Source organism: Triplophysa dalaica, chromosome 8, assembly GCF_015846415.1.
Source record: "Triplophysa dalaica isolate WHDGS20190420 chromosome 8, ASM1584641v1, whole genome shotgun sequence".
Taxonomy (NCBI): Eukaryota; Metazoa; Chordata; class Actinopteri; order Cypriniformes; family Nemacheilidae; genus Triplophysa; species Triplophysa dalaica.
In genome coordinates, this window is record NC_079549.1 from 19,402,429 (window position 1) to 19,428,833 (window position 26,405).

Sequence of the window (26,405 nt, forward strand, 5' to 3'; positions counted from 1 at the left end):
AAAGCAGGGATTTTTTTCCGCAACACACTAATGGAACCTCAGAAAGGATTTGTCTCCGTGTGTAGTAATTGTGTTTCAAAACTACTGTAGAGTTTTAAAGAAATGAAACACTCTCCATTTTCATCATTATCGGATTACTTTCTCTACGCCTTTACAGCCTCCCCTATAAACTGCCATGATTAAATTAACTTCCTTTCAGCTCACTTTTGACCTTTGAAATTGTGTCTTCCATTTCCTGAGAGACGTATTTAAATCGTCTTTGACACTTATTAAGCGTTTTGTCATTTCGCAGTCATTTAAAGTTCTTATTATTCAAAGCCTAAATCCTTGCGTGTGCTATCTGTCTCAATGGAGAATTTGTGCTCGTGAAATAAGACTGACAATAATCCGAGTAAAGAGTGAGGAAGGTGACCTGTAAGTACCTACTGCAAAGAAACTGATTCTGTTCTCAACATCCGATTCTCTAGCTCTCTTATAAGTTACCTGTAACCATATCTGACTAAAATCAGTCTTTTCCTCACAAAACCCGTAGGCGAGTTAGCATTTTAGCACTTCCGGTTTCACCGCCCCAAAGTCAAAGTATGTTGTTTTTGTTAAACACCTAAAATAAGGTCTGTGGTAAACCAAACGTCGGAATATGTTCACATTTTATTTAATGGCATAAGACTCTCCAGTTATAACCGCTCGTGATTTTTAAAGTTATATTGTATTCAAAACACAGTTGCTAACAAGTTGCTAAAACTACTATATCCTAATGCAATGCGGACACAAAACTCTAAAAAAAAGTGGATGGATCTTCATTGATAGAGTAACTATTTACCAGGGAACACGTTGTTAATAAAGTGTCATCAGTATTCCAAATGTCTATTCTGAGCAATTGTACTCCCTTAAAACCATTCCATTAATCCCAAACTGTCAGTGGATCACTCACTTAAATTATGACAATCAACAAAAGTGAGGGAGAAGTCTATCGATTATAAATTCAATCACACTGGGGATTTTTGCCAGCTGGCTCGTTTTAGGAAAAATTGGGGCTTTGACCTCGTAGATAAAGTTGACTGATTGAAAATGCAGTCATGTGCCGATTCGACCATCTTGGTATGTCATTCCAGGGGCGCAAATGCACATTTTCTGAGGGGTATGCGAGGTCTGTGTTGGCGCCCACCCATCGGCCAACCCAATATAGAAAACACACAACAAATAAAAAATCTGCAGACAAGTTGTATATTACATTTGGAGTCATTCTAGCTATATTTTACATATATTTTCGGATAAGAGGCTAAATTTTTTTATTGATATTTTGCTTATAATAACTAAATAAAACCCCGAATAAGGCTATTTATTGTACTCTTTGAAAAGTGAGTTTCACTTATGACATTATTGACACGTAATACCTTTAACAAAAAAGCGTGTCCAGTTTTAAAAAACACAACTTCTTTAAATATCCCAAATATAAGTAACAATCGAGTTGTAGCCCATTAGAGATGTGCCAGTGAGGAAATACTCTTATTTTGGCCTTCAACATAAGACATTTAGATTATTCCCTTTCCTTCAACAAAAAGTATTATTAACATTATTTATTATTATCAGAATAAGATGTATCACATGACAGACTCCCGTTGTATAACGCAAATAAATGAACGGTATTTGTTTTTCCAATTTGGTCATTTCACCTCCAAAGAGTGATTGGTTGACATAATAACTTAATTAGATAAAATATTTATTTATTGAACTCGTTTAAAATGGTGGAACATAAATCGTTTTAGATGATGACTTTTTCTGTATTTCTTATTATTTATAACGTTTTATAAAAAACCTTTCAAAAATATTTTGGCACAATGGCGCCCCCCCCTCGTGTGGCGCCCCTATGCACTGCATATACTGCATACCCCATTTTTGCACCACTGTGTCATTCCATCAGCGTCCCAACAGCATCAGATTTGTGTTTTAAAATTGTAAAAAAAAATCAAAAATAAGAAGTACTTATGAGAAATGATGTCCTTATTAGCCGGCACCTGGACTGTGCATTAATAAAGGTTAAAGAATCTCCCTCAGACGCATACTGGCTGTGCGAGGCTCCCTCAGTGACCAATTTTCAAGTGTTTGGAAAACACACAGCACGAACATAGTAGAAATAATAAAGCTGCGTGCCGCACAGACAAAGGGCTAATTAAAAGCTGAGCGGCTGACAAAAAAGAGGCCTGTTTAAGTAGTTTGTGTAAACATGCCACTGAAGACTACCGGTGCAATAATCATGAAAAGGAGGGGGACTGGGGTTACAGAAGATGACAGGTGGTGAGAGAGAGAGAAACAGAGAGCAGTGCATTGAGATGGAGAGAGAGAGAAATTAACGGTAGAAACATAACAGCGCTAATGTCTTGCAGTGTTTCTCTGGGTAAATGAAAGCTGCGCTGTATTAAATAGCCATGTTTTGGTGGTGATGACATGAAACTAGTCTAAATATGGGCTTTTGAAAGGTGCATAAGCTTTTGGAATAGCACACATTAAATGCCTCTTCTGCCCAACAGATATTAGGTAAATAGGTGCCCTGAGATATAACACCTGTCTCTGTAACCATGGAGGTTTACTGGTGCATTCAACCAATGTCGGAATGGTCATATTTATTAGAAAGTAGATAAATGCCACCAAATAAAATTCTAAGGTAGTTAAATATTAGGGAAATAGATATGCTTGGTTACACAAAAGGGTTACGTAGGGGTACAATTATGTACCCCAAAATAGGTAAAATATTTGATGTTTTGTACATGTAGAGGTACAAAAAGGGGCAGTTAAGGGTACCACCCCATTAACAGCAATTGTTACATAAAAAGTACAGTTTAGTACTTTTTTTGGAGGTTTATCCTGATATGTTTTTCAAATTCATTAAAATGAGTGGGAAAAATAGAAAAGTGGAAAGAGGAGGTGTGTGTCTGTTTTTAAGTGTGTGTGAGTGTGCCATTGTGTGTTTGACTCGGCTTCTGTCCGTCACACTTCGGTACCCATTCAGCAGACCTCAAAGTGACAGAATACCAATATGGAACTTAGACAGGGGAAGGACAATCGGGCCACTGTGAAACCACCCCGGACGCTTGCAGAAAGTGAATTAGAGACAGGTGAGGCAGGACCCTGATCAAATCCTTTAGGATATCACTGACACTTGCACTGTAAATCATATAATTAACTTTTATATGTCATTCCTGTTGATATCTTATCTAAAGTAACCATGCGTAGTGCTGAGCTATGCTAAGCAATAGTATTTTTTATACTGTTCGGCTTACTTGAACAAAAACTTAAATAACAAATTTCAGGGTGCTGGAGTCTGTTAGCATAATGTGGAAAATTGACGCTTAACTGACAAAAAAAATCATTTTCATAATTAATTAATAATTGTATACATTCAATGTTCTTTATGTTCAAATGCACCAAACAAGCAGTTTTGAAAACTTCCTGAACACAAGCTAAATACTGAAATACTTAATTTTACATTTATTAGGCACTTTCACACATTTGTAAATATTAATAATAATTTATGAAATAATTAATGTAATTCATTAAAGTGCTGCAGTTTATTGAATAAAATATGATAAGCCACAAAGGCCCATAAAATCACTGTTATACTTAACTTTTTATGCTGTATTGCTTCAGTTTATGCTGTTTCCAAAATGCATTATATACGTATTTATTTTAAAATTTAGATTGGATTATATATATGCAATTTATATATATAGATATATATATAAATATAGATATAACCAGTACAAATATTAAAAACAAATCCTAAATCAATATATGTTTACGTAAGAAGCAAATTACTTGTTTTCTGAAAATATTGTCTGAAAATATCTACCAAAAGGATAAGAAAAATTATAATTTTAGATTCGACTTGAATTAGTTTCAACTGGCCTACAGGTGCGTAAATAAGATGTTATTGTTATTTGATTTGGTATGTGTTCATAGTGATTTTCTGGGTGAATGATTTGGATACTTTCAAGGGCATTTTAGGATCATTTAGGTTCACAGACAGGGAACCTGCTCATTCCTTTCTAAGCTCTATAGACTCCACTAATGACTATTCATAATCAGAACCTGATCGTGTGCATGTAGGAATTTGACTTCTCTGTCAGACACCAGGAACTGGGTGTCTGGTTTATTGATATGTGTTGAATAATATAAGGCTTAAGCAGCATTCTCATTTCAAGCTATTTTATTCTTCTGTCAGGTTTTCATTCCGCACCTGCTTTCTAGGTCATAGGTTTTACCTCTTGTGCCACTCTTTTAGTAAATCTGTGAAATAATCCTCAGTGTCTGGCAGAATCAATTGTCTTTGAAAAGTGAAAAGGCCCAAACCATTCAACATTTTAAGACGGCAACCTTTCCAATAGGGGTGTCTAAGGTCACTTTTTTTGGTGTTTGCCATGTTTCAAGCATATAGAAAAGCATGATATTGTTATACAACACAATATTCTCTCCAGTATATGAACATCCCTGTAGTTATTATTTATTTTATTTCCATCTTTAAAGATTGTGCTACAAGAGTGGTCAAAATTAATATTCAGTAAATTAATAGAAAGTCATCACAATACGACACATGACAATAGTTGTCCTTTAAAAAGTTTTTTGAATCATTGTTATTTCACTACTAATAAGGTTAATTTTTAAGTCATTTCATGTACTGAACAAGCCACTTAACATTGTTTAGCCGAATTAACTTGTATTACAATGTGTCCTTGAACTCTGTAACCAGATTTTCTTTTTTTACTCTCTTTCTCATTTTCTTTACCGTGTCTCTCTCTCTCTGGTCCAATTTCCTCCAGTGACACCTATATTGGCACTGTAGTGTACTGTTCTGAACTCAGGTGTTGGGCCTTTGGGGAGTGAAACGGTGAGCCAGAACATACGGCAACACATGACCTTGTCCTGATGGACTGGGCAGTACGTGGCGTGGGGCACAGTGCACCAGATGGGTTTGGTAATGTGCTTGGCGTGAGGGCGGAGCGAGACCTACGTGCTCCTTTCCATCAGGTGAGACCTACAGACCTGTATACCTGTGGAGGTCTTGGGGTGGGGGTCCAAATTCATTAACAACACAGTGTGATGGCCACAATAGGGGAGAGGGGGCATCACCCCCACCCAAAACACATTATTTGTCCTCCGTTTTGACCTACAAGCATTAAAACATAGAGTGGAGTCATATGTTGGATGAGATCAGAACTGTGGCCCTCCATGCATTTTTAAAAACAATTTTACGACAATATCCACTTAATCGGATCATTTACCCCAAAATGACAATTCTGTAATTATTTACTCATTCAATTGGGATTACAACATTTTTTTACAACAATATATATTTTTTTGTGTTCTTCAGAAGAAAGTTAGTTATACAGTTTTTAAATGACAAGAGGATGAGTAAATGATGACATCATTTATTTTCCTTTAAAGGCCATTTTTTGTTTTTATGTGATTAATGAACAGTATATTTTAGAAAACCAATGTTTCTCTATGCCACTTAGGAGGTTACTCTATCGTAAAACTGATAGGGTTTCGTTCCAAGTTGTATTCCATTTAGGTATCAACATCTGACTCAGATTTTTCTTTCAAAAAAATGATCGTACAGAAACTAATCTAGTTTTGGATGCATTTGAGAAATGTTTGAAATCTTCAATACCATCAATTTATAATGGTATGTGACAGATCTTATTATGAATTGTGGCATCTATCTAAAAACTGTAATAGCTCTCATTGTAGGAGTCTAAAAATTGCTTTGTTTCCAGGGTGGTCCAATGGCACCCTATAGACTCAAAATTCCAATCACAGCATAGATGCCAACCGATAGAAACTTGAGGTTTTTTAGTCATTGCTCATTTCTGGTTAATACTACAGTGAATGTAGCCAGACCTCCTAACCACTTTTCTTTAAGGAAACAGGAATAGTGGTTACAAATCAAACTCTCTCCCTCTCTCCCGTACTTTGCAATGCTGTCATTCTCTTCACATGTTTTTAATTCAACCTTCTTTCCTCCAATTTACTGCTCAATTTGTTGGGACTGGAAGAATCTCTTTAAGCTGCAAGTCACGCGTGACAACATTTTTAACCATTTAATGGAAAAAAAGGGACTTCCAGAGAAAACATGTCCATTCCATTCCATTTTCTACCGCTTATCCGAACTACCTCGGGTCACGGGGAGCCTGCGCCTATCTCAGGAGTCATCGGGCATCAAGGCAGGATACACCCTGGATGGAGTGCCAACCCATCGCAGGGCACACACACTCACTCATTCGAGAAAACATGTCGAAAGCAAAAAATTAAACCGATTTGGGTCCAGATTTACCAAAGCGGGGCAAAATAGTACAAGACCACAATTCAAAAAAGCGCAGATGGGAGTGAACATGTCTGAGGGTGATTTAATAACAAGGCGAACATAAAAAACCACAGGCGCGATATCTCCTTCCCATAATGACCAACACAGTCTACCAAGAGCAGCGAAAATTATTGCTGGGTTTAAGACGTGCCCTGCATGCGAAATCGCCTACTTCCATACTATGTAGCAGGTGGGAATCAGTATGAGTCATGAATAGTATATCTGATATCTGCGTATGCAGTAAATATGGCCTATTATTTGCAAAAATATTAAATCTACAATAACGAAAATTATAAACATCAGAAACTTTATAACCTTGCATGATAAGAAGGTTAACATCTATGCAGAGATGAAACGTCTGAGTGATTATAGGCTGTTTAGGTGAAACCTTTAATACAATACAGTTCAAAACACAACTCAAAATTTGTTTTGAACCAGAAAAAGCATTTTGCTTTATTTGTAAGTGAATTTCTCTTTTAAATAAAATCTTTAAATCCTGTATGAATGTATATTTGCTGAAATAATCTTTTTCGTCATGTGGCATTCGACCGCACAGTTTAACTCTCATCTGCCGGGTGATTCATTTGCTTCCAAACAGCTTCAGGTTTGAGCAGCAGTTTTATTACACACACACTGGCTCTGTTCCATTTAACAGTCTTTTTCTCTCTTTGTTTGTCTTTCTCTCAAAGTTCTTCATTGCCTCTGACCTGGCCTCAACGATTGTTTACAGATTCACAGTGAGGTCTGGCCTTCCTCGGGCCACAGTAAATAATACACACCTGTCTGTTTTTCAAAACACAGGCCGGCTCGCTGATGTCTGTTAGGTGTTGGTTTCGCGAATCAATATTGCAGGTTGTGTTCGGCGCCGGGGGCCCGTGTGTGGAAGGGGGGTGTACGTGCCTTTCCTCAGAGGCAGGTCTGGCACCACTGCGACAATGAGCAGCCTAAACCTCTGTGGCAGCCATGATAAGAATTTTAGCATAAGCCTTCTGGGAAAAGTAATGATTCACCTCAACTGGTTTGCCTGTCATGAAACTCACCGTGCATGTCCGTAGACAAGACAAAATATTCATGTAAACATAGCAATACACTTTTCTATGGGCATGCCTAGTGACTTGCACACACGCATCTATATACGTATCTATCATCTCTATACATGTCAGTTATTTCTCCCAGCAGTGTTAAATTGAGATCTTCATTGATTCTTTTATATTTCATACATACTGTGCTTTCAAAGCACTGTCATGGCTGTAAAAGGCAATTCTTTTATGTCAAAACCATGATTCCAAACAGATCAATAAGGTCAAGAAGACCTCTTTGTTTGAATGCGCCTTTCTGCTGATGCTTACTGTACATGTCTGTAATATAGTGTACGGAATATAGAAAAGTGCTTTTTCTGCAATGAGAAAATAACAGAAGGGGAAAAAATGATTTGCTTGAGGCGGGACGGCACATCCATTCTTATGCTTGTTTAACTTAAAGAGCTATTCCAAGTGCATTTGTGTGTTTTAGAGCAACTGACAGCAAATGACTGCTTTAGACTGCTCAAGCGCAAGTCTGAAATAGAGAGAAAGAAATGAGAATGGAAGAAGAACGTGAGATGATGCCAGACAGGTATGTCAGAGCTAAATATTAAAGATTAACCTAGAGTGGATAAAACAAACTTTAAGCTCTATATTTTAACAAAAAAAGCCATTTTGAAAGCTCAACTCTGTTAAATTGTAAATTTAAACAATGATCATTAACATTTCACCAAGACACATTTTTGTTCCTCTATGTTACATCCAAAGTGAGTCAAAACAATAATATTTTCATTTTTAGGTGTAATATTCCTTTAAGCTCCAGTCTGTCACTCTTGGATCCGCAGCAAATCTCTCAGGGACTTATATTGCGTGTGCATATGTCAGTTTATTTCCACCATAAGTGCTCAGTGTGTTGACTTAAAACGAATTAAAACCATGCGAGTAAACCGAAACTGTAGCCTTGGCGGCAAACCTCAGGGCCGACGGACTGGCGTGTCAGTCAGAGATTTAAACAAGCTCTTCTGTTTTCCTACATATTTCTGCTTCAAATGGGCATCTGTGCACCCGGAGCTGCCAGTGAGCAGTCCATGATAGTCTCTTCCTACAACCACAAGGCTAGTCAGCCTTTCTGTGCATGCTAGGGAATGACAGATGGCTGCCTGTGGTAAATACGGCTAACTTGACCTGATGAAACAGCACAACATCCGATCCAAGTCATTATCGTCTCCAGCTAATTGCAGAGGGCTCGATGAAACAGCAAGACCACAAGCGATTTTATTCAGATTAAATATTTACATTTGTATTTGCAAAAAACCCATTTATGCAGGTACTGTATGTAAGCACAGCCTTAATGACTAAAAGAAAAGACGAAATCAGAAGCAGGGTTGTGCAACTTTATAACAGAACTGAGAATGACAATTCCTTATTTTGAACTGTATTGAAACAGTTATTATTGTTTAAATAAACTAAAACTATTTAAATATTTCTGTTTATAAAAAAATATAATGTTGGTCTAAATATTATTTGAAAAAATTAAACTAAACATTAAATAAAAACGAGAAATGATACCTTTAGTAACAGTTAAGGCACTTTAAGTATTAACCTAAATAAAAACTAAAATAAAAATAAATAAAAAAAAAGACGAAAGAATATAAATAAAATATGAAAATTAAAATATAAATAAACATTAATCAATATTCATATTTACTGTATATTGACTTAATATAAAATATTGAACTAAATTGTAAATATCATTTTAAAATTAACATATACAAAAAATAATATTAATGCTAATTCAAAATATCAATAAGCTGAAATCAAACTTCAAACAACTATGAATAAATTTGCTTTGTAAAAGATTTTAAAAATATAATTAAAATGTAAAAATATACTGTAATAACTGTAAAATCATACAAATCTATCTGCGTTCACATTAAAAAAAACTTTGACTGATGTACCTTGTGATACACATTTAAAATGTTTCCGATTTATGTTTAGTTATAGGTTACATAAAATTCAGTCAGTGAATGTAGGACCAGAACAGGACATCTGTCTCTGTCATCTCAGATAAAAATCTTTTAAGGGGAGAAAACAAAAGACAGGTAGAGACACCAGGTAGATAAGATCAGAGCTACCCATGAAAGCTGATAATAAAAGTGTATAGAGAGAGTGAGACAACGCTTCACAACCCCAAATAGTTTATCATCAACCTGTGAAACCGGTACATTCAAATTGTCCTTAACTTTGAAAATTTGCACATTCCTTCAGTAAAAAAAAGTAACCGAGGCAAACACAACTACAGACAGCAGCTCTGTGCGGTTTAGAAAACATCTATGGTCACATCAACATCAAAACACAAACTTTTCTCCGTTCTTAGTCATTCCTAGATGTTTTTGAAGAGGTGACAGCTGTGCTTGGGTGACTTATCACACGTTCAATGAAATGAGAGAACAAATGACAGGTCTCTGTTCAACCTTTCTTTCCACTTTAAACAACCGGACAATTCCAGGGAGGTCAAAGCAATTAAATTTGCTCCGTTAGGCAGGCGGCTCCACTGCCCAGATAATTGAAAGTGAAGCTCTGCTAAACTGTCGGTGTCCACTTCATCCCTACAACCGGAAAGTTGGTTTAGTTTATGCAGGTCTACCAAGCTGTCCCTGTGCAGAGGAATGCCTCTGTGGTCTGTGAGATCGGTTTCATTCCACTCTCTCACCTGTTTAAAATTTTAGTAGTCTAACTTCGCAGGAGAGTCAGAGCGAGAGAAAGAGAAAGTGAGAATAGATGTGTGGGTGGACGACTAAATCTATTTGGCATGAATATAGGCAGTACGGATGGCCTTTAAAGTAAATTATATGGCACATATCTTTTGTTGGTATTGAGTTGGCAGAACATAAAACGTTTTTAAATGCAAGGTTCAGTTCAAACAGGAAGCTCCGGGGTCAGACAGGAGCCGACCGGAACGACAACCTTACAATGCTGAATTATGGACTTATTGAGCTAATTAGGTTACATTGTTCAGGAAAGGTGTAATTTTAAGACATCTTCAAATGTGTTCCTCTTTGGTCATAGCTTTAAATTAGTACTGTAAGAAGCGGGACGATTGTCATCTCGACTTAAAACCATTGAATATCTAGCATCAACACAATTACATCCCTCGACAATTCAATTGCATGAGCCTCACGGATGAAGAATGGGGGATTCCGACATTTCCACAGATGGATCCTGATTAGATAACTACGATAATTGCTGCCTGTTATGAAGACCGTATCATCCACCTGATAATAAGACCCTCTTCCTGAAATGAAATTCAGTCCTGTGCTTTACCTTACTTTTAAACCTTCCAAAAAATGTTCTCAATCTGTTAATAAGAACAATTTCGCAGACCATATGATGTTTTTTTTGTTCTCGTGAACTACTAAAATCGAGCCTATAGCGTTAACTGTGTGACTATATCAAACATGTTGGGCGTCATGGAGAAGGGGCGGCTATCAGCCACCAACTGAGAGACTAGCCCGTGCAAGCCGACACCCATTCTCGATCTACATAAACAGGGTTTTACGATAAAAAATCTGCTGAAAAAATCAGCAAGTGTTATGCCGGCCTTAATAAGACTGGAGGCATGTGTGAACATTTTCCCGTTTCCTGCTGTGTCTACTGTTTGCCTGCGCTGTCACTTTCTGTGCGTCACAGTCTGTCTCCTAAACAATTACACCTCTAAGCTGCTTTCATAAACGCCGCTCTGAAAATACAGACTCTGGCGGTAAACAATCATAACACAACGGCCACATGTGTAATTACTGCGTGAATGTTACTGTACAATTAGTATTTGAAATATCAGTCCTGCATGGCTGCAGCTGGTTGTCTACTTCACTTTGTTTATTTGAGAGATGGTGCTACGGCGTACTGCTCTACATGTTATTGAAGACACCCTCAGAAGCCCGCATAAGTTTAGGCAGACGTTTTATTTAAAGCGACAGCACAATGCATCAAAGCTATGTGTTTTGCTTGGCATTCGAACCTATGACCTTTGCACTGCTAATGCAACGGAACTGTGCAACAGGAATTGCAATCCCGACACACTCTTGCATTAGGAGAGTTTGCAGAAAACCCGGTCTCAGAGTGTTAGAAGAACAAAACAAAATGAGGTTGTAGTAGGAAATAAAGTGATTATGTTGGAAAAAGCAAAAGGTTCAAGATTTTTGTTTACTTACTGCTGCTTATAGGGTGAAAGGAATAATCCACCACCAAAAATGGTCCCCACTGATTTCCATAGTTGGAATAAAAAAATATTATATTGATCAAATATTAATAATGATCAATGATACAAATTTATTAAAAATAAAGTTTTGTTTATGTGAATCAAGTTTATCAGAATCACTATGTTGGTAGTTAAATGAATGTGGAACCTTCAAAACGTCTGACCTTTTATCCAATAAAAAAGTAATTGCTGGTGATCTTTGGTGAGGGTAAATGTTTCAGCTTCACACATATCAGAAGAGAATTGACTCCTGTTGAGTGAGTCGGTTTTTATGTCTGTATCTATCTGATCAGGAAAATTCTGCTCCAGATGCCTATATGAAATGTATTAAAGGCAAAAATAATAGAGAACAAAGTGTGTAATAAAATGTGGAAGAAATAAAAAGGAAATGCTGGTTTAGTGCGGCAGGCACCTCTGGCCAATCTCATATCAAGACATTATTCATTTATTAATCTACTCATCAAAATAACGTCCACGGCTGATTATTTCATCAATAATCTATTGCATGTAGTACGTTTCTTTGAGATATGCCGCTGACTCTCAGATGCCATTAACCTGTTGAGTGGAGGGAAGAAAAAATTAGGCTTGTAGTCAACTAGGACACGTTTGACTTATTTTCTCACCGGATGGATCTTCTCAAAGCTGCTTCAAATTCAATATATTCAATATATTTTTCTGTGGAAAACAAAAAGAGAATTTTGATGTTTACTGAATATATATATATATATATAAACAGACTGCATCTGTTCATTCAGAAGAATTGTGGTTTTATGAAAAAAGAAGCTTAAAATGTAGAAACAACAACAACTGCATTCAGATTTGCATTTTGGATGAACAAGACTGATGAAACATCTTTGGTACTTCGGTACTCTTTGATAACATCTTTTGGCATCATCAAGCAGTAATGTATAGATAATTTGCTTTGTTAAATAAATGCATATCAAAATAATCATCCAAATGAACAAATGTTGGACATGTGAAGAAAATAACGGAAAGATTCTTTTTTCTATTTGTATGCAGCCCGAGACAGATGTTGGTAAACAGTTCAATGTCTCAGCATTCCCAAATGTGTAATTCTAAAGACAAGTGAGTCGCATTGTCTCTTGCATTTAAAGTATAAAGATGTCTCTAATTGTCTTGAGCACAGATCTAGAATTTTGTGCAAAGAGGACAATGGAGAATTCATCCTCTACATCATCTCACTGCCTGCAAAAACACACAGCAGAAACAGTGGCTGTTCTTTTTATCTTATATAGAACTATTCAAAGCTTCTCCCTGCAGCTCAGTGCTCAATAACTGATCGTTAGTGCAGTGCAAGAGACTTTTATTGTGTCCTTCCTCTGTTTATTTTGCTGTTTTTCTTCTAAGTTGTCTTTTTGGCCTCATTAGAAGCAGCTCCTCATAGCCAGGTGGCCTGTGTGTGTGTATGTGTGTGTGTGTATGTGTGTGTATGTGTCAGAAAAGCTGCATGAGGAGGGCATTGCAAAAACAACATACTCTATGTCGGTAATAAGGTGCTTGTAAATAATGTATATAGGACGGTTTTGCTATATCAATAATGCATGCGCCGCAACAAAACATACATAGAAATTTCGTTTTCCGCTTCAAAATGAGCTGTGCTACAAGTTTGTGCAATACAAATAACAAATTATGTGGAACAAAGAATTTACAGACTCTAAAGTTCTGTTTTCCTGATAAAGATGAATGGGCAGATGATCACTGAAATTGCTTACAAAGCCTTGCAATAAGTATAGAAAGTATAAAAGATTGTGCACTAACATATCCCTCTATATTTCAGCATAATACTTCAGTCAAAGGTTGTTTTAAGGTATTATTTTGAAAGCAGCAATTTACCACAGCGAGTATATGGGATGACATTGTTAAAGCTTTGGTTCTCTTGACCCAATAGCTTTAAAAAAGCCACAGGGCAGACCCTATCTGAATTTACTCCTCCACCACAGGTTTGAACTGTCTGCTCATAGAAAGTCTTTCAAAAGGTGTGTATAATACACAATTAATAGCCTAAGATTTTATCGTGTCAGGTAACAAATGATCAAAGTATTTTGTATAAAAATCTACATATACAGTACTTGTAATGGACTGGAAAGCCTCTGGATTCATCATGTGAGAAAAACAACAAAAAAATACTCAATACAAATTAAACCTAAACAAAACTATTGATTTAAATGCATGAGATTAATCCAAAAAGCTGATTTCACATTTAGATCTTTGCAACACAAATCTACAGTAGTTGTCAACAAACGATATTGCCTTTTTAAACTCAAGATTTAGTTTTAACTTTATATCAATGTTAAGGGAACGATTCTGATGATCCTTTTTAATAAACATATAGCATTTATCAGTTCAATGCTGTTCTAAAAGCCATTTCATCTTGATTTTAAAATAATTGAAGATAAAATACGCCAAACTGTAAAAGAAGCTTAAAATCTGCTTGAAAACATTATATGTTAAGTTTGAAACAGCTGTGATGCAACGTCTGTATGAACCTGTGTTCATATTCAAGGTAAAGCCCTTTTTCCTTCTCATTTTAAGAATGTTTTGTAAACAATAATCTTTGAAATGTCTGCCCTGTCACTGTTCAAAGATACTTAAATCATTTACATAAAGGCCCCGTTAAAAGTCTTGGATCGTCTGGAAACAGAGGCAACGGAGTGCTGCGCACCTCAGTGGTGTCAGAGATGTGGCTTTCGACGACACAAAGTAAAGCAGTGACAATGTGAAGTTCAGATCAGAGAGAGCGCACGTGCCGTGCTGCTGATCTATCCCAGGAGCCTTTGAGGCACTGTTACTCTAAGATCAACCGCATGCACTTCTATGCGAAACTGAGAAGAGGTAATATAAGCACCAGTGGTGTGGGAGGAAGATAAACAGAATGCTACAGACAGCAAACCTGGTCGGGGGTCTGTTATCAAAGAAATGTGTCAGAATGAGACTCTCTGGATGATTGGTTGGAAAAAAGACTAAGCAAAGAACTGATCAATAATTTAATGTGAGTTCAAACGGCAGACATAGACACACCTCGACACTCACTTAGCTCCACTTAAAAACTCGTTTTTCATGTAAAGAAATGCATAACCCTTTTGGAAAAATTCCTGTAATGTGAACATTTAGCTACTTAAGAATCGCTTTTGGAAGGAAACCCGCTGCCTTCGACAAAATGTCAAGAACATGGCATCAGATTCTAAACATCTATGTGTACATGCAGATGGACGTGTCTGGTGACTGTGCCGCAACGCGTCTTGCATAATGAGTGTTGCATTTTTAAGACGATGTGTTGAGTTAAAAATAGGTCTAAGCGGTCTCGGGACCCTTGAGATCATTCTGTTGTGCATCATCCAGCTGTTTAAACAGAAAACTGCGTAATTATGCAGAGCACCCTTTAGTGCTCGAACAACCACATAACACAATATTTAAATTATTTCAGATGAAAAAGAGCCAGAAGTGTCCTAAACAAAAAATGGTCAAAATACTGTAAATTGAGTGTTTGTATAATGGCAATAAATAACCAAATACAATTTGCTGTTGTATGATGTTGAGTTCTAACTCAAATTTGGATCATGGGCCATCCCTACTGGGAATAACAGTCCAGATTCCTGAATCTCCTCTGGATAGTCAGGATGTGTTAAGTCTTACCTTGGCGATCTGAACACACCAGTTGAGCAGTAATTGGGAGCCAATGTTGTCCTTGTGCTCATGCACATAGTCCAGCAGACAGCCGTGGGGCATTAGCTGAGTGACCAGCTGGATGGTGGGGCTCAGGCACACACCCAACAGCCGCACTAAGTGAGGATGCTCCATGCTGGCCATGATGAGAGCCTCCTGGGGGAAAAAACAGGGACTCAGAAGACAGAAAACCACAATTGCAATGTTTCGCTCTGAGTTAATACAGTACTAGTGTAACAGTAAATTCAGTTCACTGCCTGCCTTGTTGAACCAAATATGTTACCCAGTCTGTTAAAAACCATCTTTGAGATTTACTTTCTACATAAAATCATCCTACATGATGTAAAGAATATTTTCGGAAAAACTTGATATCTTTAATATTGACTGCGTAAGGATGTGCTAAAGATTAAAATCTTAGTAAAAGTAATGGTTGAAATCAAAACATTTTTGAATTTGAGACTTTTGAGCCTTGTTTTCACAGACTTGGCCACATATGTTGATGAAATAATATTGTCATAATTTTTGTTTATATTTTTAAATTACAGTAGAAAAGTTAACTTATTGTTGATGTACTTGGTACTAATGTACATAGCATGGTTAAACAAGTAGCTAAAATTTGTACAAAATGAGTTTTTGATTCACTTCAGCCATTTTAAGAGGTAGTAACTTAGTCTGGATGAAATAGATCTAAAATCGGATGGACTTTAAATGAGCATAATTAACATCTGAGTTGAATTTGTGATATCTTTTTTTGATAGTGAACCAGACATGATAAATGCATGTGTATTATTCAATATACAAATACAAATACTTTTTGTTTTAAAAATGTGTGTGCATCAAAAGGAAAATTCAATGGCTACGTGGGCCATAGTTTCAAAAATCCAACACATTAATTGATCCTTTTGTAATTAACTCAAAGTTCTTTTTTTCTCCTCTTAACTCTCTGGGGTCCAGGTCCCCAGTATGATTATTCAAGTGCACACAAAGAGTGGCACCAATCAGCGCTTTAGTAAATCAAGCAATCCAAAACAAAAAGATGAAATGTTTATGAGGCTCCTTAACTAAAACAGAGCATGTTTTTACATTTCATACAAACGCACATTGAATTTCTCCTGTAGGAATCATTTCTGGCTTATGTGCAACATATTTCACTTCTGTTAAAACAAAGGATGGCCCAGAGCATCATGTTATCATGGAAACATACAGAAGAAACACAGAATTGAAAAAAGATATAATTTTCATAAACAGCTGAGGGGATAATTCTGAAAAACTATGCAACTTCGGGCCATAAGGTTATATTGCCGCAATAAGAGATGCCTCAGCCATTAGTATGATTTCTGGTCTCGAACGGACACTCTTACGATGTTTGAACATTAAAAAAAACTAAGTCTGCAATACACATTCGACATCCACAAACCCACACAAAAACCCATTATCTGAGCACTACATAAAATTACACACTTGACAGTTATATAATGAGCATTCACGCTCCTGCTATTCTCCAGCTGCCGAGATGATTGCGTGCATTCATGCTGCTCGGCCAATCAGCAGCAGGGGCCGGCATCCACGCGTTTGATCCGCCTGTACGTGTGTCTATGGTTTGAGCGGCATTTGGAGACCTGTTCTTCAACAAACCCTCATTGCCCTGCCCTAAGTGACTTCTAGGACGACCCCGTTGCTATCCTTTTGGCAACAGGGAGGGCAGCTCATTACCAATAAAATAATACTGGGAAATAATGTAGTCCTTATGGCCATGCACTGGGATTAACACGTAGAAACCATGCAAATGTATGTATGTGCAGACGTCCACCCGTTAATTCACTGAAGATAGATGCAGAACTAACATCAAAGTGTACGGTCATCTTCACTCGTGTCCGGCCTGTGCAAGTTGCAAATACACTTTTGCCGATCGAAAACAACATGGGCATAAAGAACCTTTGGTAAGCATTTCATAGTCCTTGCATCATCTGAAAGGATGGGCCAATTTGAGGTTTACATACATTTTTCCTTTTGAACCATGAAAGGGCTGAGTATTCGCTGAGAAAAGCCTAAAAACACAAAAATAAGAGCTGTAGGCCTCAGAACAGAGTGACACTCACATCCATAAACTCTACGTTGGCTTTAGGGCCTGTTGCCTCGTTCAAGATCTTTATGGCCACAGGAATCTTCACAGTCTCGCCTTCGGGTACCCAGATGCCCTGGAATCACAATTTGAAAATGGCAGCTTTGTTGTTCGTGAACTACATTTTTACATTTCTGAAGAAAAAATGAGTGGTGCTGGTGTAAAGTGTTGCAGTTTGTATGCGAGGGTGCTGCTATACACTTCATAAGGTGTTCTGGGTGGGTGCTTGATGGTGTGGCTCAAGCCAAAAGAAGACTCTTCTTAAATATGGCACAGGTACTCATTTAATATAAATATGTCTACAGGATTTATTTTTGTCGATAACTAAGTTTAAATTGTTTATTGAGCTAAAAATAAAATCAGCTCTTCTCAACAAGTATGTAGCACACATGGTCTGTAAGAGTTACAAGTCAAAGCCTCATGGAGGTGTTCTTATTTTAAACAATAGAAATGTTTATAATTGCTTAATGAGTCATAAAATCACATCTGTAAAAACAAGCAGGTCTCTATGAGATCATTACCTTGTAAACAGTGCCAAAGGCTCCGGCTCCGAGGATCTTTACCCTTTTCAGCTCAGTCTCCTTCAGAATGCGCAGCTGGGCCTGGTTAGGGGCCGCACCGCTGGGCGTAAGGGGCTCCACCAACTGAACCGTGAAAAACAAAAGAGTGAGTCTCCATAAGTGATGTTATAAATCTGGGACATTCAATCTGGACAATCAATTAATGTTCAACACTAACTCAAACAAATTGCAGCGCATACACCACAGTTTATGAATTCCCTGTAATTTATTTATTCTTTCTGTGCTATTATGTGGTGCACATCCTAGTAAGGGAGTCCAATCAATGAATGAAAACCCCTGGCGATCAAGCAACCATTGAAATGCAAGAAAGGAACAGAGATAAGAGCAAAGCAAAGAGAGAAGATACTGGAACAATGACAGAGAAATAGGGAAGGTTAACCTGATAAAAAATATGAAGACAGAGGGTGGAGGAGAGAAATTGTGAGAGAGGGAAAGCAAAAGAGAGGAAGACAGAACGTAAATCAGTCGTTCTATCGACCCTTCGCGCCGTCCCCCGGCTCATCACAGCCGCCTGATTAAAAAACAATAGCACTTCTTCATTTAAATGGAATTGTAAATCAGGAGCAGGGACACAAGAAGGCGGAGGAGAGCCAGAGGAGGGTCTTTTTAAAGATGAGCTGTGATACAGGGAGCTGTCCGGACCAGCTGGTGCTGAAACACACATCATGAGCTGTCCGTGGTTCTGATGTAGCTCAGAGGTGCTTAAAGCCTAAGCAGAAATCATTGGGGTTCACATTCTACTTAACCAGACAAACAAATTTAAGATCGTGCACACAAGGGAATACTTGTGCTTTACATGTTTATAACCGTAAAAATATTCAAATATGTATTTCTGTACAATTTTATATATAATTCAAAAGAAAATATATGTATTTCTCAACCCAAGGCATTATTTTTTTTATGTGGCAACCTTAATAACAATAATTGGGAATTAGATGTGGTTTGACAATAATTCTGAACCAAAAAATTGAACAGTTTGCAAAGGTGAGGCTGTGTATATAACACATAAAAATGTTGGAAACGCTGTTTTAGACAGTTTGGGTTATTGGCATGTGTGTTGTCCATTTTTACATTAAAGGTATACGATTTCTTTTAGGAAGCAAACGTGGGCTTGCTCCGCATCTTTGGAGATATTATTCTCTCTGCTCAGAGCCTCGGGTCATACGGATATATGCACATTTGAGGAGGAGGGGTCGGAACCTACGGATTCATACGCAACCTGCATTCTTATGAATCCTCCACCTACACAGGGATATGAAAAACCTTGTGATATTAAGATGTATGAAAAGAACAAGTAGAAAGAAGGATAAAAAGAAAATAAGGACCTGTAGAAATATTAAGAAGTATTCATGTTTGGGTGAAGTCAATTATAGCATTAGTATCATCATTAAAATAAGACGGGCACATGTGACCACACAAGTTATTACACTGTTGGTAACAGTAAACAATAATGATCATGAAGTACATTGCTTAGCTAATGGATTACTTTGATGATTATTCGTATTAAATGCAACTCTTTATTGAACATCAATGTCTTTTATCATAGTGTTGTTGCCCCAATAAGCCAGTAAAATCCATTTGTTACAGCGATTGAACTCCCCTGGTCTGCAGGGCCTCTCGTGGCTTATTGCTTTAACTGATATCTAATGAACTGAATCATGACAGCTGATGCACTAAATACCACAGACATCCCTGTCTGTAAGTCTCATTTTAGGCCAGTATGATGTGGGCAAGGATTTACTTTAAAACTTAAAAAGCCTCTTGCAAAACGTGCATGAATTATCTTGAAAATTCAATCAGGAAATGATCTCACTCATCTCCTCTCACTATTGAGTACTTCCTCTCTCATTGAGACATAGGGAGGGCCCAGAGATCACACTCAGCTCCTCATGCTTCTCGTTCAGGAGCTGCTTCTGGTCTCCGATTGGCTCTTGACTTTTAGAGGTTTTCAGTACTCATGGAATTATAAAAAATGGTCGTCTGAATCTGACAGGTATAGAAGGTATGAAGCTTGAGCGTGTCTAACCTCAGTCTCCAGGAAGCGTCTCAGGGCTCTCTTCTTCTTTATGCTTCTCCTCCTCACTGATATTGCAATGCTCAAGCCCACGATGATCACCACAAACAGCCCGCCGATAACCCCGGCGGCAATGAGCGGAGTCCTGAGCCAAAGAGAGGCAAGACAATTATCATTACAAGCTACACATATCAAGAAATTGAAATTTGGTCATTTCAAAAATAACTTTAAATGCCCAACAAACATTTTTGTTTAATATTGCTTCAGAAACTTTGAAAATAAATTATAAATAAATGACTACTCGCTTACAACTTTAATTATTTAAACAATGAGTCAAATAATTATTTAATGGTTAAAGTATGCCAATACAGTATGTTACCAGAGTCATAAACTTGTGTTCAGAACTTTTATACTAATATAACGTTTTATATGAATAAATACGTATAAGCATTGAAGAACATTAATTGCTCTTATTTTATCAAATTATTCAATGTGGTCTAATATTTAAAACAAAAATTAAGAGCAATATCATTACAAAATGTTTGAGGATGTCATCAGCACAACAGAATGCTTCCAAAAACCCTTGCGAAATTGAAAGGAGATGTAATTCATAACAGAATTTTCCTGTAAGTCAAAAGCAGCTAAAACAAAACGTTTTCCCCCCTCAATAAATGGAGAAAAGTCAGAAAAGTGGGGTGGAAATGTAAAATCTTTCATAAATGAACAGGAACCTGCAAAAAACATTTCTCTCAGACAGATGTTCAATAAGAACTAGATAAAGCCTTTCCGACCGATGTCATCTTGCATCAGTCCTCTCTGGGCTGAACTTTGAGCATTCAGCATGAATTTCAGCGAGAACATTTCCCCTAAAATTAATGAAAGACCTAATTCAGTTAGCATGGAAGACAGGACAACATTGGCTCGACTGCATACAATACATAGCACAAGCTGTCCTACTACAGCTCTGTCATTCTGATTCCAGCCTTTCACAATAAGTTTCACTGCATGTCCTTATTCATCCCCATTTCTTTCTGCAAAGGGATGTAAGAGAATCAACAAAACTTTTGTTGCCACAGTGTTATTCTTAAACTGTTCTGTAGTATGTATACAATAGTGGTGAATGAGAAAGGTGTTCCTAGAAACATAAAGTCTAGCACTGCATTGCATCCCTGGGATTTAAAAACTTTAAAATTCTTAAAAAGCTTCTCAAAAGTTTTAAGAAAAAAACGATTTAAAGGGGAAGTGTAATGGTGTTTCATGCATTCTGACTTCTTTGCAATGTTAAACGTGTTGGCTTTTCATGCTTGACATGGTCAACTTGTCAAAAACGAATTGGACACATGACGTAGTATTTCTGTGCTCGATACACACCCCCAGCTTTCGTATAGGCTTCGGAATTTTTTCCGAACATGTTATTCCGTTTCGTAACAACTTTTCTTAGTCCACTATTAGACAATTCTCCAAGAAAAGCACGTCCACGTGTCAACCCGTGAGAGCGAGATGAAAGTGCAAGCCCACGCATCAACCATGGAGAGTGTGAGAAAAAGCACGCGCAAACTTCAGCTGTGTATGTTTCTGCACTGCATTTAGGTGATGAATGTTATATAAACTGTGGATATAACGCTGGATTTGCAGATCGGTTGAAACTGATAGACAGAGCAGTGGTTAGTGACCCTGAGGCATATGTCTGTGTCTTATTGGCAATTGGCACGTATGTGCATAAGGTACACCATTTGAACTTATTGTGAATCAACAGTTATGCAGGGATAATGTGATGATGTATTGTGTGCTCATGCTTTAGTAAAATTTGAGTGCATTGTTATTAAAAGCAAATACTGTCTGTTTAAATATAAAAAAATTCTGAGGACCATGTCAAGCATTTCTGTATAAATATAAACATATTAATATAGGTTTAACAAAACATTATAATTTAGAATGGAAAAGCATACACTGCTGAGATGTTACCTATTTTAGGAACATAAATTAAAGATCAAAAAGCATAAAATGAAAATTATGATAGAACAAATTCTCTAATAAAATTGAATAAACAGATCAAAATAAATAGATGATTAACTTCAGTTTTTACAACACTAAAGCAACTAAAACAAGCTGAAAATGGAACCAATATATTCAATGTCCTATTAAAGGGACAACTCACCCTCTGGTTGTTCCAAATTTCTATGATCTGTTAAACACAAAGGAAAATATTTGGAAGAAGATTTTATCTCTCATTAACTCCCATGTGGGAGGATGAGATCTGTTTGGTTACTGACATTCACCCAAATATCTTCCTTTGTGTTCAGCAGAACGCAAACATGTTTACAGGTTTAGAATAATCTGCGGGTGAGTAAACGATGACAGAATTAAAATGTCTTGGTGAACTATCCCTTTTACCTCTCATTGACAGTCCACTAGCAACAAGCCTGAGCTTATTTTTTTTAAGAAATGTTTGCATTCTGTTCCATTGTCCTGTGCTTTTATAGCTTGTTTTGTGCAAGAAAAGTCATCCTGTCCATACCCCTAGATGAAATCTTTTGCCTTGAGACAAGAAAAGCCAGTTATTTCTGTCTAAAACCGAGCAGGGGGAAGCCAGACACCGTAAGATCGACTCTGTGGATGTTATTGTTTGGTCTTCCCTCCTGTGTAAACGTGAAACTGTAAGTTTGTGGAATGAAAATGAAATCCCATCCAATAAGACGTGAGCGTGAAACATTGCCCGAGCATGATGAGCGATAGACTGCTAGATTATCTCTGGGCCAGATGAGAATCTCCCCCGTTAATTCGATATTGATCTGCAGTCACAATACAAAAGCTTATGGACCGCCATAAGTATAGATCCCATGTGCATGAGGGAGCCGCTGTCGCACTGACAATGAGCAGGCAATTATGTTGATGCTGCATTGCTGTCAGCGTGTAGCGTAGTGTGCCGCTGCCGTATATTGCAGGAGACGCGGGACAGGGTGTCTGACATCTTGTTTTATGTAACCTGCCATGTCTTTTCCAAGCTAGCAAGAGATGGTTTGAAGAGATACAATTTTCTTTTGCACCTTTCGGCACAAGCGTGCTTTGCTCACAGTAATGCCATTGATTCTATGAATGGTTGCTGAAGCGCTATGAAAACACATGCCTGTTTAAATGAGTTTTCAATGTCTAAATAATGAAAGCATCTACTAAGCCCTACATTGCGTTTCTATCTTCTTTATGTGACTTTGCTGTTGTGAGGGTTGCCAATCATCTGCCTCACCTCAGACACACTAGAGACGTCTCCCCTGAGTATATCACTTTCACTAGAATCACATCTCAAATATCACAAAAACAGCCTTCTTCCACCTAAGAAATGTTGCCAAATTACGAAATAGTTTATGTGTTGCAGACGCAGAAAAGCTTATTTTTTTATTTTTATTTTATTTGTGACCTCACGGGTTGACTATTGTAATACTCTACTAAGTGGTTGTCCTGTATCATCGGTAAACAAACTACAGTTAGTTCAGAATGCAGCTGCCAGAGTTCTTACTATTTCAAGAAAATACGATCACATAACCCCAGTTTTATCATCGCTTCACTGACTATCCATTAAGTATCGTATTGATTTTAAAATTCTTTTAATTACAAAGCCATGAACGGTTTAGCACCTACTTACTTAACCGAGCTTTTATCACGTTACAACCCATCACGCTCTCTAAGATCTCAAAACTTAGGACTTTTGACAACACCTAGAATAACAAAATCCACCAAAGGGGGTCGAGCTTTCTCATACGTAGCACCTAAACTCTGGAATAGCCTTCCTGATACTATTCGAGGTTCAGACACACTCTCCCAATTTAAATCTAGATTAATGACACATCTTTTCAGCCAAGCTTTCACTTAATGCATAGTTAATGAACAGCAGCTACGCTAATTATTCTCTTTATTCTCTTTCCGCCTCTGCCTCGGGATGCCCATCCCGAGGTAGGAAGAAGTTCCACCATGTCCAGATGACCGACAGATGCCCATCCCCAATTTTAGATTATGCCAGCTACAGCTGCAGACTGACTGACCATCCCAGCTCCATCTAAGGCAATTCCACCACCAGCCAAGAGAAATATGACCATCGGACAATCCAAGCACAGACCACTACATCCCCAACCAAGAGCAAAGACGGACTATTTGTCTTATTAATGCTGAAGTTACAATATTTGGTATTAAATGCTAAACCTAAACCGACACGTCAGCAGTCTGAGTGCAGCTATGACACGTGAGAGGGGATCTGGCCCTCCCGGTTGAGCCTGGTTTCTCCCGAGGTTTTTTTTCTCCATTAATCAATCATTGGAGTTTGGGTTCCTCGCCACAGCAGGGCAGTGTTGGCCTACTCACCGGGAGACTGCATTCATTCATTTATTTATTTAGAAATTAGATATTATTTATTAGAATGATCTTACTTGTTATATAAATACCATGCACTGTGCTGTGTTTTAACTTTTCTGTTTTTCCTGTTTGCCCCTGTTAAGCTGCTTTGAAACAATACACATTGTGAAAAGCGCTACATAAATAAACAGAAAGAGTGTCTTTGGTCTCCAGGGTTACTGCTCTTTTCTTCAGGGTTACTGCTCGCAGTCTGTACTGTGATAGTCTGTCCAAACAACCAGCGCACATTCTTCAGTAGACTAGTAGTGAACAAGATTTATCTATATACTGGAGAAAAGCCTGTCACTTCTTTCCACAGCGATCTGTGTCAACTGTTCTTTACTTGAAAAATATATATATATTAAAACAATTGGTGATTTGCTTTCAAGTTTGTTATTGGATATAATTGTGGAATTTCTTCATTCTAAAACAAATTGCAGTCTTTATTTCAACCTTGGTGTATTTTTGGAATTGGGGCAGAGATACCAGCTTTTATCCAAACCAACTAGTGCATTTAAGTTTATTTAAATTTACTTGTGCATTTAAGTTTACAATGACCTTGGCATTGCTACACCCATGCTTTATCAGTCGATCTACAACCTTAAACTGTATAAAACTCTGATTATAATTGAATCTAATACCACCATCGAAAAGCACCAAAATCGCAGAATCCTGTGTGCAGTTCCTTCTCTAAAACGCTCCTTGGGAACATGAATTATTAAAAAACAAATTATCAGATTGATAATTTTATCCTACCAGGTATCAGTCAGTCTTTGAATGGTTGTGGCACCTCACCTGAGACGTGTGATTCTTAGTTTTGACTTCCTCCCTGCCAGCGCTCTGTATAACATAACGGTGGATTTGATATAGCAAATGCATTTGCTCCGAGCACTTAATGGTATGTTGTTCCTGTTCTCCCATGAGAGCGAAGGAAAGTGATATCAATTTATCAAATATGCTGCAAAGCAAATGCTCTCACACACATATACACACATGCACGCAGGCCTCACAGCAGCACATTAATCACAGAACTGTGGCTCAGTCATTATATAACTTTCCATCTCCAACAACCCCCACCCTGTCTGTTGGTCTTGAGTTGAAAGGCAGAGAGGTTTTATGTCGAAAGGCAGTTGGGACTAAAACAATGATCAAGAGCAGAAAGAGGATGGTACATTTAAATGTCCGACGTGGGGTTTGAAAGTTAAAAGGGAAAATGTTTTACTTATTTAACACATTGTGCTTAAATGACTTATTATTAGGTATTTCCTAAATTAAAAACATAAAGATCTCTGTTATCTTCACATATCGTCGCTGTCCTTCAGCAACCTTGGTTTTCCAAATTCGATGTTTTCCATGAAATGGAAAAAACTGTAAATTTGGATAGTTAACTACTATGTTATAAAAGTTCATAGGCACTTTTAATAGTTTTTAAAGACTTGCAAAACCCAGTGGCAAACCCAACGGGTGGCTTTTAATAATAATTTATGGCAAACAAAAATAAACATCATGAAATATGGAGATGTTCAGACAACACCGATAGCTTAAAACATGTCCTAGAGAATCTGGACGTGGATGCAAGGCAATCTGATCAACATCATTACTGTAACAAAATAATTAAAATACTTAAATATACTAGTTATTTTATAATACACTTCCAAGTTATAAATGAAAAAAATCAAAAATTTCTATATGGTCTGAGCTTTTGACTTGTGAAGTTAGAGGTTGTATTGTGTTTGTGTGCTCAAGAATAATACAGAATTATGTGGTGACAAGAACCTCTGGACAGTGATGCTCTATTGATGCCAGTGTGATTAGAATCTAGTGCTAGATGATGGACGCAACACCAAAATAGAGGCCATGAATAAATGATGGCTTGAGGGAGGGCGAGCGAGACAGAAAATAAAGATGAGAGAGAAACTGGTGCCAAGATTCTGACCTTGCAAACCTACTGACAGTGGAAGTCACTATGCCTTAGAGACTGAG

At 37.4% G+C, this 26,405-nt stretch overlaps 1 protein-coding gene across 4 annotated transcripts in view; it reads right to left on the reverse strand.

Moving 5' to 3' along the window:
* The window catches only part of LOC130427232 (receptor tyrosine-protein kinase erbB-4-like), a 243,296-nt gene that overhangs the window by 18,007 nt on the left and 198,884 nt on the right, over positions 1-26,405 (reverse strand). For 3 of the 4 annotated variants that reach the window (XM_056754500.1, XM_056754499.1, XM_056754497.1), the window contains 4 exons: positions 20,052-20,184; positions 17,966-18,088; positions 17,422-17,520; positions 15,293-15,478 (listed from right to left, as the gene is read on the reverse strand). In XM_056754500.1, coding sequence (XP_056610478.1) covers positions 15,293-15,478; positions 17,422-17,520; positions 17,966-18,088; positions 20,052-20,184 — 541 coding nt within the window. The remainder of the gene's footprint in view (positions 1-15,292; positions 15,479-17,421; positions 17,521-17,965; positions 18,089-20,051; positions 20,185-26,405) is intronic. The other variant, XM_056754498.1, reaches the window with a different exon arrangement.